This window comes from Rhinoderma darwinii, chromosome 3, assembly GCF_050947455.1.
Source record: "Rhinoderma darwinii isolate aRhiDar2 chromosome 3, aRhiDar2.hap1, whole genome shotgun sequence".
Classification (NCBI taxonomy): Eukaryota; Metazoa; Chordata; class Amphibia; order Anura; family Rhinodermatidae; genus Rhinoderma; species Rhinoderma darwinii.
In genome coordinates, this window is record NC_134689.1 from 320438766 (window position 1) to 320454742 (window position 15977).

The 15977-nt window shown below is 42.4% G+C and overlaps 1 protein-coding gene across 1 annotated transcript in view; it reads right to left on the reverse strand.

The window, feature by feature from the left end:
• Positions 1-15977, reverse strand: part of ADAMTS17 (ADAM metallopeptidase with thrombospondin type 1 motif 17) — a 281500-nt gene that overhangs the window by 121145 nt on the left and 144378 nt on the right. Inside the window, exon 12 of the mRNA XM_075858251.1 lies at positions 14147-14292. Within this exon, the coding sequence (XP_075714366.1) occupies positions 14147-14292 (146 nt within the window). The remainder of the gene's footprint in view (positions 1-14146; positions 14293-15977) is intronic.

A 15977-nucleotide genomic window follows, 5' to 3' on the forward strand; every position in this document is an offset into this window, starting at 1 on the left:
TGAACACATTCAAGTCAGTTGGTTCCATCGGGTGCCATTAAGTTTTTTGTTTTTTTTAGTTCTTTTGTTGCCATGAACAAAATGCCACATCGCGTGCCAAATATGCACTATATTAGGGTGCAAAATATTACAGAAAATGACCACAGAAAATCTGCCCCAAGGTCCACTAATCGTACTAACCTGCTACCTGTGGAACTGTTATATTACAGCCGGTGGAGGTAGTCTACACAACTCCAATCACATAAGAACTCAAAATAATGTTGGTCTTTCCAATAGGTCTGTCAACATTCTGATTTATTTCTTTATGTTAAATGATGGCATCTTGTAGCATGGGGACTTGTCTGCATCCACTGGCTGGCAGCGTGTCCTGGCCTAAGCAATTCTATATGTGGAGAAAATAGGAGGAGTCCTCCAGCTCACCTGGGTAGGTAGTTTGCCTTGCCTGTAGCGCTCGGGTCCTCGTGTCGGCACACGTACTGGATAGACAAGAAAACAGAGAAAAGGATCCAGCTCTGAGACCATGTGTTTCTGTTTAAAATTGGAAACTTCTTCCGAGTTTTATTGGACAAACAAAGTTAAAATAGGATAGTCCGTGTATCTTTGGTATCCGTGGTTCATTGGGATAAATAAGCAGGTGCCTACGCGTTTCAGACGCGGTCTGCGTCCTTAATCATGGCTTTCCGTGAAAACTCTATCAAATGTCAGTGGACTTTATATCCGGTCAAGCAGGTGAATTTGATTGCGGTACAGACTGATTACTCTATTGGAACGCTTCGCCATTTTTGTTCTGACGGCTGATCTGATAGATATGAAGTCCAGGATTCGGGAGCGGCCAGTCCAGGTATAGTATTTCTTTTCTTCATTTTATTTTGAATTTAAAAGTACTTTAGATTGTACCGCAACCCTAAATTGTTGATTCGTAAAAATGACATAAATATGGCCAGAGTTTTATTGACTAATAAACGGATTGGGTTAAAATACATATATATGAAAAAAGTGTTGGATAAAAACTGGTTGATTATTGCTGGAGATATCAAAATTTTGATATCTCCAGCAATAATAATTGACTAATAAACGGATTGGGTTAAAATACATATATATGAAAAAAGTGTTGGATAAAAACTGGTTGATTATTGCTGGAGATATCAAAATTTTGATATCTCCAGCAATAATCAACCAGTTTTTATCCAACACTTTTTTCATATATATGTATTTTAACCCAATCCGTTTATTAGTCAATAAAACTCTGGCCATATTTATGTCATTTTTACGAATCAACAATTTAGGGTTGCGGTACAATCTAAAGTACTTTTAAATTCAAAATAAAATGAAGAAAAGAAATACTATACCTGGACTGGCCGCTCCCGAATCCTGGACTTCATATCTATCAGATCAGCCGTCAGAACAAAAATGGCGAAGCGTTCCAATAGAGTAATCAGTCTGGACCGCAATCAAATTCACCTGCTTGACCGGATATAAAGTCCACTGACATTTGATAGAGTTTTCACGGAAAGCCATGATTAAGGACGCAGACCGCGTCTGAAACGCGTAGGCACCTGCTTATTTATCCCAATGAACCACGGATACCAAAGATACACGGACTATCCTATTTTAACTTTGTTTGTCCAATAAAACTTGGAAGAAGTTTCCAATTTTAAACAGACACACATGGTCTCAGCGCTGGATCCTTTTCTTTGTTTTCTTGTCAATTCTATATGTGGTCACACATTGTCTGCTCTTTTCTTTGTTATTTTATTTATAACACTTTACAAGAACTTTAGCATTATTTTAGCAACAACCAGGCCATCTATTCTTGTTGCTTTACTCAGAAAATGTAAACCTTCTTTCTCAAGACAGAATCATGCCGTGCCAAGGGGGAGTTATTACAGGTCACTTAAGACAGGTTAATTAATACATACAAAATATATGTAGAGTGTTGGAAATGACAAAGTTTATACTACTTGCCAGCAAAGCCTGTCAACCTTTATGACCCTTTGTACTGTTTACTTTGCTGTAACTGGGTAATCTGCCTTGCAAAGCAACAGAAAAAAAAATGAAAGCAGGATTTCATGCCATAGTTATACATCTAGAGCAGCGGTTCCCAACCTTTTTTGTACCAAGGACCAGTTTCATGCAAAAAAAAATTTCCAGGGACCGGCGGGGGTGTTTGTGGTTGGGGGGGGGGGTGTTTGTGGTTGGGGGGGGGGGGGTTAGGGTCAGTTCACATGTGCGTAAATATCGCAGATTTTCCACAACGGAATTCGTTGCGGAAAATCCACAGCACAATACAGTAGAAGCAAAGTGGAGGAGATAAAACAAATCTCATCCACACGCTGCGTAAATAGTGAGCGGAAGAACAGCTCATAAATTGACATGTGGTGCAAGATTTTATTCCGCAACATGTCAATTGTATTTGCGTTAACTTTGCTTATTTGTTGTGGGTTTTCCCCATCGAATTTAATGGGGAGGTAAAACCCACAACAAATAGCAGTTGTTACATTTATTGCGGCGGAATCGCAGCTATTCCACCGCAAAAAACGCAACTCCGAAAAAAAACAGTATACATACCCAGAAGTCTGTGTTCTTCCTCCGGGCCGGCCTCCTGGGATGACGTCTCATCCCATGTCACGGCAGCAATGGTGGTCACATGGGATGAAACATCATCCCAGGAGGCTGGCCTGGATGACATCAGATGACGTGAGAGGGTCGTAATGACATACTTTCCCGTTACAGGAGATGCTTGAAGTGGAATCCGCCAGTTTATATGCAAAATGGTGCTCGTTTTATCATGTTTAGGAACAACTTCTACGATACCACACATTCGATATTACGGACATGAATTTCAATTTGCTATTTTAGTTAGGGCACTGTCTGGGGATTAGTTTTATAAACCTTACCCCTCAGGTAATTCCACAGACACAAGTCGCACACCGATATGACTGGTGACCATGGCGGTCACAACCCTTTGATCACCGTACATCGTTCTGTGAATGCCCCATTAACTCGGCACAGGGATGCATACGATGTATGGCAAGTCCCCCTATCTTGTTGAAAGAAACGATACTCATGCTCTTGATCAGTTGACTGTGCATAGAATTGCTCTAAGATGTCCATGTGCACGGCTGTGTTCACATTTTCATTAAAGAATATTGGACCCACAATCCGGTAAATACAGTTTACTACAAGACAGTTTTGATGAATGGGGCCCCGATAAGCAGTATCCTGTATAAACCACAAAATGGAAACAGGGTTCTGTTTTTCTTCACCTACCTGTATACGTTTTATGCTCTATTTTTACTAGGCAGAACCAGAATATGTTTCAGCCATTGCTTTGTGACAGATGGTGAAGTCAGCAAGTCACTAAACCAGATGTCCTGCGTAGCGCAGAAGAGGACAAAGCTTCCCATCGAGGAGAATTGTCAGCTAGGTTCATATATAAGGAACAGCCTCTCAGTGGATGACGTTAAAAAGAAACCTTCTTTTATTCCTTAAAACAACATGTATTCTATTTTGTTATTCCTTCAGCTATGTGTTGCGACCCAGTACTTGGGTCTTCATGAGGTTGTGCCAGATGACGACCCAAGTACTGGGTCAAAACGCGTAGCTTAAAGAATAACAAAATAGAATACATATTGTTTTAAGGAATAAAAGTGTAACATTTATGGCCGAGGGCTGTCGCTCAGACTTACCCTCTGACGGGCCCGGCCATGGACATCTGTCTTCTCAGTGACATCTCCCTCCAGGGACACACCGGCACTCACTTCCAGGTCCTGGGACTATTTCCCACAGGGCGCGTGCCCGCGCGTGCACGGCCTTAATGGGCCAGTACGCGTCTAGCTGTCATCACTCAATAATTAGCCCAGAGTGCTGCTGGACTATAAAAAGGGCTCTGCCCACTTGATCCTTGCCTGAGTGTTGTTGTCTACCTTTAGTTTATCTTGCAAATGGTCTCCCAGTGTTTTCCAGTTCCCAGTGTTACCCGTTCCTGCTGCTTGTACCCTGTATCCCATGCTATCGTATCTACAGAGTCAAGTCGTGTCTTCCGCTGCATCTACTAGCCTTCTACAGTGAAAGTCAAGTTGTGCCTCCGCTACGGTCTACATTGCCTCAGGTACCCGTTCAGGACTATAGACATTGTTTTATACCTAGTTGGCCAGCTGCTAACCCGCTACGCGGTACGGCCCAGTGGGTCCACACCCCGCGCCCTGTCAAAAAGAAGGTTTCTTTTTAACGTCAACTACTAGGAGGCTGTTCCTTATTTGTGAACCTAGCTGACAATTCAATCCTACACAGGAGCACCTTCAGTAAGGAGTGAATCTCTTTTTAAAATATCTTTGGAATTATCACTTTTATCGGACCACGCTGCAACCGGTGCCCAAATGCTAGCAGATTGCTCACCCATGGAGTATATGTTCTCCACATACTAGAAGTTTGTGTTGTGCCGACTATCATGCACAACCGAAGAACGTGAGTGTATCACAAAAACCCCTTTGTTCACCTATATATATATATATATATATATATATATATATATATATATATATATGTGCTGTTTGTTCGCGTACCGACATTATCACCTCAGAGGAGCGCCCCGTCTTTTTTCATTTGTTACTGCATCGAGGAGAATGACAGAAGTAGTCAAATAACATTTAATCCATTTATTGATCTTCAACCACTTTTGTCATTCTCAATGGGAAGCGCTGTGCAAATATTTTCTTCCTATTCTTTGCAACTGCCTATTAGATGAAGTATGTCCTGACGATACCGGAAGGTGATCCCTGGAGACTGCAGTACCAATCTTAACACACTAACTAAGGTTGTTGTAGCTTCACACAACCCAGCAAGGCGAGCAGCCAAGCTATTGAACTCTGGCACCATCCTTCTTTTTATACATATTGCCCTCTAATGCCCTTTGCTTGTATTTTCTAGTTCAATAGAGCTCTTGCGTAGACAAAATTACTGTTAGGATAATAGCCCTAATATATTATCACATCACCACATAGTGCAAGGGCAAAGTCAATATTCTGGAGCACTGAACGTGGGCATAGATAAAACAGACATTATGTAAGTAAATACCCTTAAGTGCAATGCACACAACTATGTTTTTTTTTGTCCGCGTGCTATCCACATTTTTGGGGATAGCACACTGACCCATTCATTTACTTGGCCCCATGCACACGACCGTGATGTTCACAGATCCGTGTGAAGGCCGCGAGCCTGGGCGTGTCTCAGGACATATCACTTTACTGTCTGTATTTGCGGATCATGTGACCTACTCAGGGAATTGGGACAAACTGTGACATCAATTTCAGCCTTCCTTTTTTTTTGCGAATTAGTGAATACTGATGACTCACTGAGGCACTACGGAAAGATTTTTGCGAAAAAATGGACCGCAAATAGCAGAAAACCATTAATAAGGACGCATAAACCCTTTAAAGGGGTCCTATGGGCTTCACATTTCGCGTTCATTTTACATCTTTGCTTTTTCTATAGTTTCAAATGGGAAGGCTGCTGAATAAGAGCAGACCAATACTCGTAGCGTAAAAACTAGAGGGTAGCGGTAATCCCAAAACAGTATAGAGACACTTCCATGTGTAAGGTAAGTATATACAGGTAGGAGAATCAAACCTATTGAACTGCATAACAATATAAGGTGCAAATGAGCCCTCAGGAGTATAAAGTGATCATCACATGAAATCATAATACAGTGTAGAGAGGATATTGCACATGAAAGGACACAATGAAAGGTATACCGACCGTGAAAAAACTGCACCCCAACCCACTGGGTGGCGCGTCACACTGGGTCAAATCCTTAGCTATTCTCCATTACTATATAATATACTTCTCCTGGAGCGTAATCCCCGGCTGCAGTTTAGGGATTCCGCTCCTCCTCCTTCTCACATGCACTTCAGTGCGGGAGCTCCAAGAGTGAAGAAGGAGGAGGAGGCGTGGACAACGCTTTCTCTGCCTCCCATTGATGTCAATGGGACGTCAGAGATGTAAACGCCCGAAGATGGGTTATGTCGCTTCTTTTTCCCGCGAACCAGTTTTACCGGCCACAGGAAAAAAATGCCTCCGCCTCCCATTTAAATCAATAGGAGGCATTTTGGACCTCTTTTGGCGCGTTTTTTGAGGCAGTTTCCGCATCAAAACGTGAAAAGAACAGCCGAACATGCCACACGTTTTTTCCCGCAAACTGTAAAACTGGCACGCGGGAAAAAGAAGCGAGATGCCCTATCTTCGGGCGTTTACTCCTCTGATCTCCCATTGACATGGGAGGTAGGGAAAGCGTTTTTTGCTGCATTTTTCCCCGCAGCGCTCAATGGCAGGGTCCGGGTGTCGGCTGATAAAAACTGCGTTTTTTGTCCGTTTTTCTCGGCCGTTTTGCATCCGTTTTCATTTAATTTGTACATTTTCTGCCACACACTGCCCTCTGTAGATACTGCCACACACTGACCTCTGTAGATAATGCCACACAGTACTTTCTATAGATACTGACACAGCCCCCTGTAGGTAATGCCATGCAGCCCCCCTTGTAGGTAGTGCCACACAGCTCCCCTGTAAGCAATGCCACACAGCCCACCCTCTAGGTAATGCTACACACCCCCCTGTAGGTAGTGCCACACAGCCCCCTTGTAGGTAATGCCACACGGCCCCCCTGTAGGTAATGCCACACAGCCCCCTGTAGGTAATGCCACACGGCCCCCTGTAGGTAATGCCACACGGCCCCCCTGTAGGTAATGCCACACGGCCCCCCTGTAGGTAATGCCACATGGCCCCCCCTGTAGGTAATGCCATACAATCCCCCCTGTAGGTAATGCCACACATCCCCTTGTACATAGTCACACCCCTTCCTGTAGGGGACGGCTCCAGGAGAAGTCCCTCACTTCACTGTCCATATGTACAGTGAAGTGAGGGAATTCTCCTGGATCGGAATCCCCAGCCACAGCGGTGGGGATTCCGCTTCAGAAGTCCCTGACGTCACTGTGTCTATATATGGACAGTGAAGACAGGGACTTCTCCTACAGCGGAATCCCCGGTCACAGCAGTGGGGAATCCGCTTCAGAAGTCCATGACGTCACTGTGTCCATATATGGACAGTGAAGGCAGAGACTTCTCCTGGAGCGGAATCCCCAGCCACATCGTCGGCCGCTGTGTCCGGGGATTCAGTTTCAGGAGTAGGGGACAGCTCCAGCAAAAGTCAGGGACTTCTCCTGGAGCGTAATCCCCGGCCCCGGATTAGGGATTCCGCTTCTCCTCCTTCTCACATGCACTTTAGTGTGGGAGCTCCAAGAGTGAAGAAGGAGGAGGAGGCGTGGACGACGAGACAGGAGGAGGAGGGGTCGTGTACTATGATTGATGATGCTCCATGTCTTTGCTCAGCCAGCACTTCCTGCTGTGTAAAGACGCGGCGCGTCATCAACTACATCTACATGCGGCGGGACCAGAGGAGGCGGAGCTCTGAAGAGCTCATGAAACATCTGCCCGGCCCACTGCCTGGAAATGTAGTTGATGACGCGCAGTGCCTTTTTCAGCCGAAAGTGCTGGCTGAGCAAAGACACGGTACCTCACAGGAAATAAAAAAGTTACCCTGGGTGCGGACATATGACTAATTAAGTTAAAATTTAAATAAAATTTATTCCCGCACAACCCCTTTAACTTAAACATGGCAGTGTCTGTATATTGATTTGGGATTCCCATCTTGTGGTAGTGTGTTCACACACACACACACACACACACACACACACACACACACACACACGTATGTGTCTGTGATTTTTATGTACCTTTTATGTATTTTTACACTTGAATAAGGATGCAAAGTTATATTTATAATAACTGGTTCTGTGTATTTTCTCTTTTTGGTGTCTGTGGTAGTAAAGAAAGCTCCAGAAACTGCGATTGACTTACAGCTGTGAGACCTTACCTGGCTGCTGAAGCCAGTACACGATACTGTACTGTACTGTACTACAATACAGAAATTGTCCACAAAAAGTTACATAATAGGAAATACACACTATGATTCCAGCATAAATCTCTGGATCTGTACATGACCATGGGCAGCTTGGCTGGGAGAACAACACTGTTTAACATGCATGTGATTTGTGATACAGGCATGGCTCAATTACAAGATAGAGTCACTGCGTACTTGGAAGGGTCACTTGCACCACCTCATTTTCCTGTTTCAGGCTTGGCTCGCACAAATGTTAGGGTGATGCTGCCAGCAGCAATGTTTTATTGTGACCAAACACAAGAAAGCTCTGCTATTCCTAGGACCAAGAAGCCAATCATTCTGCACTCACCAAGCATCCTCACAGCTGGTGTTACCTCCTCAACACCCTCTAATCTCAGTGGCAAGCTGCAGATTGTCTTGTACTTTACAGTAAAGCTGATCATGTAACATATTTCCTTACTGGCAAGTTTTTGTCAAAACTTTAACCGCTTCAGGACCGGGCTATTTAGAGCCTTCAGGACCAGACACCGTTTAGCCACTTTTAGCACCCGTTAGTGGAACAGCTCTAACTTTTTTATTTGTATTCCGCTAGCGACGTGATTTTTGCAATGTTTTATTCCGTGGACAATGCAGGTTTCTTTTTTTTTTAATCATTTTTATACATTTCCTTTTTGCTATTTTAGAATTTTTAGGCTTAAAGTTTGAAAATAATAGTAAAAAAATAAGCTTTTTTACTTGTTAGCTATTTTTTTCTGGTAATAACATAGTTTTACCCTAAAATAGACCTTTGATTTGTGATCGTCCTTGCCTACCGTAAATTTTAATATATTACATGTCTATGTTAGGGTAATTGGGTCAGGGCTAGCGTTACGAAAACGATAGGCGGGGGGCACTTTTTTTTTGGGGGTGGGTATTTTATGTGTATTTATTATTAATTTTTTTGCACTTTACTGCAGAAAAGACCTTTGGGGACTTTATTTATTTTTAGGGTATGTTCACACGAGGGCGTCCGTTACGGCTGAAATTACGGGGATGTTTCAGCCTGAAAACATCCCCGTAATTTCAGCCGTACCGGCATGTGCAGGCGCTTGAACGCCGCGTCAATTACGGCCGTAATTAGCGCTGCTATTCATTGGAGTCAATGAATAACGGCTCCAATTACGGCCAAAGAAGTGACAGGTCACTTCTTTGACGCGGGCGTCTATTTACGCGCCGTCATTTGAAAGCGGCGCGTAAATATACGCCTCGTGTGAACAGAGAAACGTCTGCCCATTGCTTTCAATGGGCAGATGTTTGTCAACGCTATTGAGGCGCTATTTTCAGACGTAATTCGGGGCAAAAACGCCCGAATTACGTCCGTAAATAGGCCGTGTGAACATACCCTTAACTTTCTTCTTTTACACTATATTTTTCCACTGCACAGCAGCCCCAGTTACAGGGGAAATCAGCCCTCTTATAGTGACTATTGTCACTAATAGGGCTGTGCTGGGTCTAGTTGGACCCAGCAGCAGTCTGCTTCTAACGGCGTCCCGGTGATCATGTGACCACCGGGACCAATAGAAGCAGCAGCGCTGCCGATGCCTCTATTCATATATGCAGCCCTCATTGAGCGACATGTGCAAAGAAGGTAGAAGCAGCGAAAGGGTCCCCGGCAGTCACTGATTGCTGGAGACCCGACAATCAGCTGCCCGATCACTCGGGCAGCAGCTAAAACCTGCGCCGTAAATGGTCTATGGCGCAAGTTTTAAGGACCCCAACAGCCGGCCGTAAATACACAGCCAGCAGTTGGGAACCGGTTAAACATAGAAATTGAGACTGTTCGGTCAGAGACATGAAAACTGCAGCTTAATGATTTAAAAGATTGTACCCTTTTTTTGTAGGGAGGGAGCTTTTGATTGTTGTATTTTATACATTTTTATGGATGTCAACTTCGTTTAGGGTCCATAAATCATGTCATATTTCAAGGTGGAGTCCCAGAAAAAAGCAGGACATATAAACATATACTAGTCCTTCTCAATGAATTAGAATATCATCAAAAAGTTAATTTATTTCAGTAATTCAATTCAAAAAGGGAAACTCATATTATATAGATTCATTACACACAGAGTGATCTATTTCCAGCATTTTTTTTTCTTTTAATGTTGATAATTATGGCTAACAGTTAATGAAAACCTAAAATTTAGTCTATAAGAAAATTTGAATATTGGGTAAAAGTTCAAGATTGTAGACTCATGGGGTCACACTTTAATCAGCTAATCAACACAAAGCACCTGCAAAGGTTTCCTAAGCCTTTAAAGAGGCTCTGTCACCACATTATAAGTGCCCTATCTTCTACATAATGTGATCGGCGCTGTAATGTAGATTACAGCAGTGTTTTTTATTTAGAAAAACAATAAATTTTTACGAAGTTATGACCTATTTTAGATTTATGCTAATGACTTTCTTAATGCCCAACTGGGCGTGTTTTTACTTTTTTACCAAGTGGGCATTGTGGAGAGAAGTGTATGACGCTGACCAATTAGTGTCATACACTTCTCTCCATTCATTTATTCAGCACATAGTGATCTTGCTAGATCATGATGTGTAGTCACATACTCACACATTAACGCTACTGAAGTGCCTTGAGAGTGAATAGACATTGCTTCCAGCCAGGACACGATGTCTATTCACAATCCCGACACTTCGTAACGTTTGTGTGTGACTTACAGCACAGCACATCGAGATCACGTTGTGCTGTCATTTACAGCGTGATCTCGCGAGATTACGCTTGCTGTGCTGTAAGTCCCACACAAACGTTACCGAAGTGTCGGGATTGTGAATAGACATTGCGTCCTGTCTGAAAGCGATGGCTATTAACTCTCAAGACACTTTAGTAACGTTAAAGGAACAGTGTCACCAACATTTATTTTTTTATATCAGTTTTATGTTAGGGTTTTATTAAAAACGTTTATATTTATTTGTGTGTTTGTGTGTTATTTTTTTCTATTTTTACACTTTTTCTTCCCTATGGGGGCTGCCATTTTTTTTTCCATTTCTGTATGTGTCGATTAACGACACATACAGACATGGAATACGGCAGCTCCAGTCCCATAGGGACTGCGAACAGGGCCCGTTCCATCCACTATGGTGTACGCCGTATGTGTGGGAACGGCGCATGCACCGCTCCCACACAGTTCGATTTGAAATGCGCGCCGTCCGTCGCCATTTTCCTGTGGACCGGGAAGTCGCGGCCGGGCAGTAAGATTACTACTTCCGGTTGCGGCTTCCGGACTTGTGCACATGGAGCAGCGGCAGCAGACGGAGCGGACGGAGCGGAGAGAGCGGCGGCGACTGGAGCAGGTAAGTGATTTCTATGTATGTTCGTGTTTCAGTGTGTTTTACTAGTGTATGTAAACCTTCTACACTGTGTGTTAGCTCAAAAAATGGCGACACACAGTGTAGGAGGTTAGACCGTTCAAACCCCTCGTTTCTCCCGGCACTAGCCAGGATAAAGGAGGGGGGGATTTTGAGAGCTCACTAGAGCGAGGGATTTTTTCCCAATTTTGCAGCATAAAGCAATGTGGTTGCTTTACCACATGCAATGCTGCAATTTTGGGAATTGCTCCATCTAGTGACCAGTGCTGGGAAATATTATAAATTGAATCCAATTTATAATATTTCCTGACTCGTGAAAAAAATAAAAAAAATTAGAACATTGTTTAATCACCTACACACTAATTGTTTAACTAAAAAAAAAACAAACATGTTTTGCTGGCAACACATTCCCTTTAATGTGTGAGTATGTGACTGTACATCATGATCTAGCAAGATCACTCTGTGCTGAATAAATGAATGGAGAGAAGTGTATGACGCTGATTGGTCATAACTCCATCAAAATTTATCGTTTTTCTAAATGAAAAACACTGTTGTAATCTACATTACAGCGCCGATCACATTATGTAGAAGATAGGGCACTTATAATGTGGTGACAGAGCCTCTTTAAATGGTCCAACAGTCCGGTTCACTAGGCTACACAATCATGGGAAAGACTGCTGACTTGACAGTTGTCCTGAAGACAGTCATTGACACCCTCCACAAGGAGAGTAAGCCACAAAAGGACATTGCTAAAGAAGCTGGCTGTTCACAGAGTGCTGTATCCAAGCATATTAATGGAAAGTTGAGAGGAAGGAAAAAGTGTGGTAGAAAAAGGTGCACAAGCAACAGGGATAACCGCAGCCTTAAAAAGATTGTCAAGAAAAGGCAACTCAAGAATCTGGGGGAGATTCACAAGGAGTGGACTGCGGCTGGAGTCAGGGCTTCAACAGCCACCACACACAGACGTATCTAGGACATGGGCTACAATTGTCGCATTCCTTGAGACGTCAGAAGCGTCTTACCTGGGCTAAAGAGAAAAAGGACTGGTCTGTTACTCAGTGGTCCAAATGGTTTTCAGATGAAAGCGGTCCAGTGTGAAGTTTCCACAGTCAGTGATGGTTTGGGGAGCCATGTCATCTGCTGGTGTTGGTCCACTGTGTTATATCAAGTCCAGAGTCAACGCAGCCGTCTAACAGGAGATTATAGAGCATTTCATGCTTCCCTCTGCTGACAAGCTTTATGGAGATGCTGATTTCATTTTCCAGCAGGACTTGGCACCTGCCCACACTGCCAAAAGTGCCAATACCTGGTTTAATAACCACAGTATCACTGTGCTTAATTGGCCAGAAAACTCGCCTGACCTAAACCCCATAGAGAATCTATGGGGTATTGTCAGGAGGGAGATGAGAGACACCAGACCCAACAATGCAGACTAGCTGAAGGCCACTATCAAAGCAACCTGGGTTTCCATAACACCTCAGCAGTGGCACAGGCTGATCACCCCCATGCCACGCCGCATTGATGCAGTAATTCATGCAAAAGGAGCCCCGACCAAGTATTGAGTGCATATTCTGTACAGACTTTTCAGTAGGCCAACACTTCGGTATTAAAAATAATTTTTGAAATTGGGCTTATATAATATTCTAATTTTCTGAGACGCTACGTTTTGGGTTTTCATTGACTATCAGCCATAATCATAAACATTAAAAGAAAAAAAAATGCTGGAAATAGATCACTCTGTGTGTAATGAATCTATATAATATAGGAGTTTCACTTTTTGAATTGAATTACTGAAATAAATTTACTTTTTGATGATATTCTAATTAATTGAGAAGGACTAGTATATGTCATACAATATATGACATAAACCTTAAGCAAGCAACATTGGTCAAGGGAGAAATCTTCACCCAGGTAAGGATAACTTGAAATATTTTTTCGATCCTGAAGCATGATGGTAGGGTCAGTAAAAAGTTAAATTAATTGTTCTGAATGTTACAATAGGAGAGAAACCTTGGGTCTTTTACTTTCTCTCATGCTAATGCCACATTGTCCATTAATATGGTGTTATTGGGAGCTAGCTGCAAAGTATTTCTCTACAGGTATGTGCTACCACTTTGACTTGCAAAGCTCTTTCCGCAAGTGTCCTCATTTTTAAACAATGCAAAAGGGGAAGGATTTTCTTGCATATTTGTGGGAGTGTCCTAAATTGAAACACCTTTGGTGCAGGTTCTATGACCTAATATATTCCGTTACCATGATCAATTTAAAGATGGCACCTGATTAGGCTCTTCTCAATGTGTCAATTCGGAACATGCTCAAACATTCTAAAACACTTGAAAGGCTAAATTAAATGGTATCATGGTAAATCATAAATCGATCAGTATTCTTAAAATCAAAGATCGGGTGTGGGGTACTTAACTCGCCTACCATTAATATGGCCAAAAAATTGATTATAGAATGTTAGACCCATCCCCACGCCAAGTATCTTTGTGGTGAGAATGCGATTAGGGGTTCCATGGGAGTGCAACATTTCTTCAGGGATTTCCCTATCGTAATAATGGTAATGAGTCTGGGAATCACTAAACTAGAGGATGAAATATTTAAGAGAGAGTACACATAGACATGATTTACACAAGAAATGGTAAACTTGTGGCATTACAGAAATAAAGGTAGGGATTAGATATAAAAAAATTTTTTTTTAAATAGTTAGAAAGGGGAAAAAAATACAAATACATAGAAAACAAATAGAGAAAGCAGTACAGTAAAAGAAGAAAGCCTAAACCAGGGGAAAGGATGATAAACATAGAACGTGAGCTCTAGAGCACACTAGACACTCACGGTGGATTGTCACATTTTCTCTGCCTGAATCGTGCTCCAGTTCCACACGTGCGGCTGCACATGCTCCAGGGGCTCCATGAACTCCAGTCTCCGTCTACATGCTGGGGGATCGGGGTCTTGCTTACACAGTCCCCAGCTCTGCACCACTGTAATATAAACTCCCAATATTAACAAAACTATCCAAACTCATATACAGAATAGAATGTTTCAGTATGTATTGAACCAACATGACAGCTCTATGGGTGTATGTGACACTACTTTGAGGTGCTCTTTAATTGCCTGTGTCATGCACCGCCCCTTCAGGCCTGCAATAAGCAAAACACAGTGCATTAGATTTCACAGAGTTTTACTTTAACCCCTTTCCGACATTTGACGTAACTGTATATCATGGCCAGGAAGAATATGGAGCGGGCTCACACGCTCAGCCTGCAGCATACCCAGCAGGTGTCGGCTGTATGTTATAGCCAGCAACTCACTGTAACGGCCAGCATTGGAGATAACGCAGATCCCGGCCGTTTAACCTAGATGTTGCAGTCAATAGCGACCGCGGTATCTAAGTTGTTAAAAGGAAGGGGTCCCCCCTTCAATATCTCACCACCGAATCCACAATGCGATCGCCAGGTGCTGAAGGTTGTCATGGCAACCTAGGGGCCTAATTGAGGCCCCCAGGTTTGCCATCTTTGTTCTCTTATTAAGATTTGCCAGGAGAGCGGAAAAAGTACCTTGCGCTGCTATACATAAGTATTGCAGTTATTTGTAGAATCGATCGAAAAAATCGCCTGTTTAAGTCCCGTAGTGGGACAAAAAAAAAAAAATAGTCGAAAAAAGCTTTTACCAAAATAGGAAAAAAAAATTATTAAAAGTTCAAAAAGCCAACCTTTTCCCATTTTTACCATAAAGTAATGTAAAAAATAAACATAATTGGTATCGCCATGTCTGTAAAAGTCTAAACTATTACAATATAAAATGATTTATCCCAAACAGTGAACACCGTAAAATAAATATTATATTATATATTACTATGAAAAAACGTCAGAATTTATGATTTAAAAAAAAAATAAAAAAATAATAAAATTGAATAAAAAGTGATTAGAAAGTCATATGCACCAAAATACTATCAATAAAAATTACAGTTCACCCTGCAAAAGACAATCCTCCACACTGCTCTATCTGTGAAAAAAGTTCCAGCTCTCAGAATATGGGGATACAAATTTTTTCTTTTTAAGAAATGGTTATTATAGGGCCAGTTCACACAGTTTTTTGAGGCAGAAACCGCACCAAAAAACGACCGAGAATGCCTCCCATTGATTTCAATCGGAGGCGGAGGCGGTTTTTTCCTGCGAGCGGAAAAAGCGTCTCGTGGGAAAAAGAAGCAACATGCCCCGTCTGGGGGCGTTTACGTCTCTGACCTCCCATTGACTTCAATGGGAGGCAGAGAAAGCAGATCTAACGGCGTTTTTTGCCCGCAGCCATTGGTCAATGGCTGCGGTCGAAAAATGCTGTGAAAATCGGCGTGCAGGCAGAGCAAAATCGGCCTCAAAATTCCAAATGGAATTTTGAGGCAGATTTTCCGCCTGCAAAAAACTCTGTGTGAACCCAGCCTTACAATAAACAAAAATATATAAATTTGTTATTGCTGTAATTGTAGCAACCCACAGAATAAAGTTAACATGTAATTTTTACTGCACAGTGGATGCAGTAAAAGGAAAATCTAAAAAACAATGGAGATACTGCTGCTTTTTTCCATTCCACCCCACAAAGATTTTCAGTACATTATATGGTATAATAAAAAAGATATCCAAAGACCACCCCAAAGTTTCAAGCAAATACT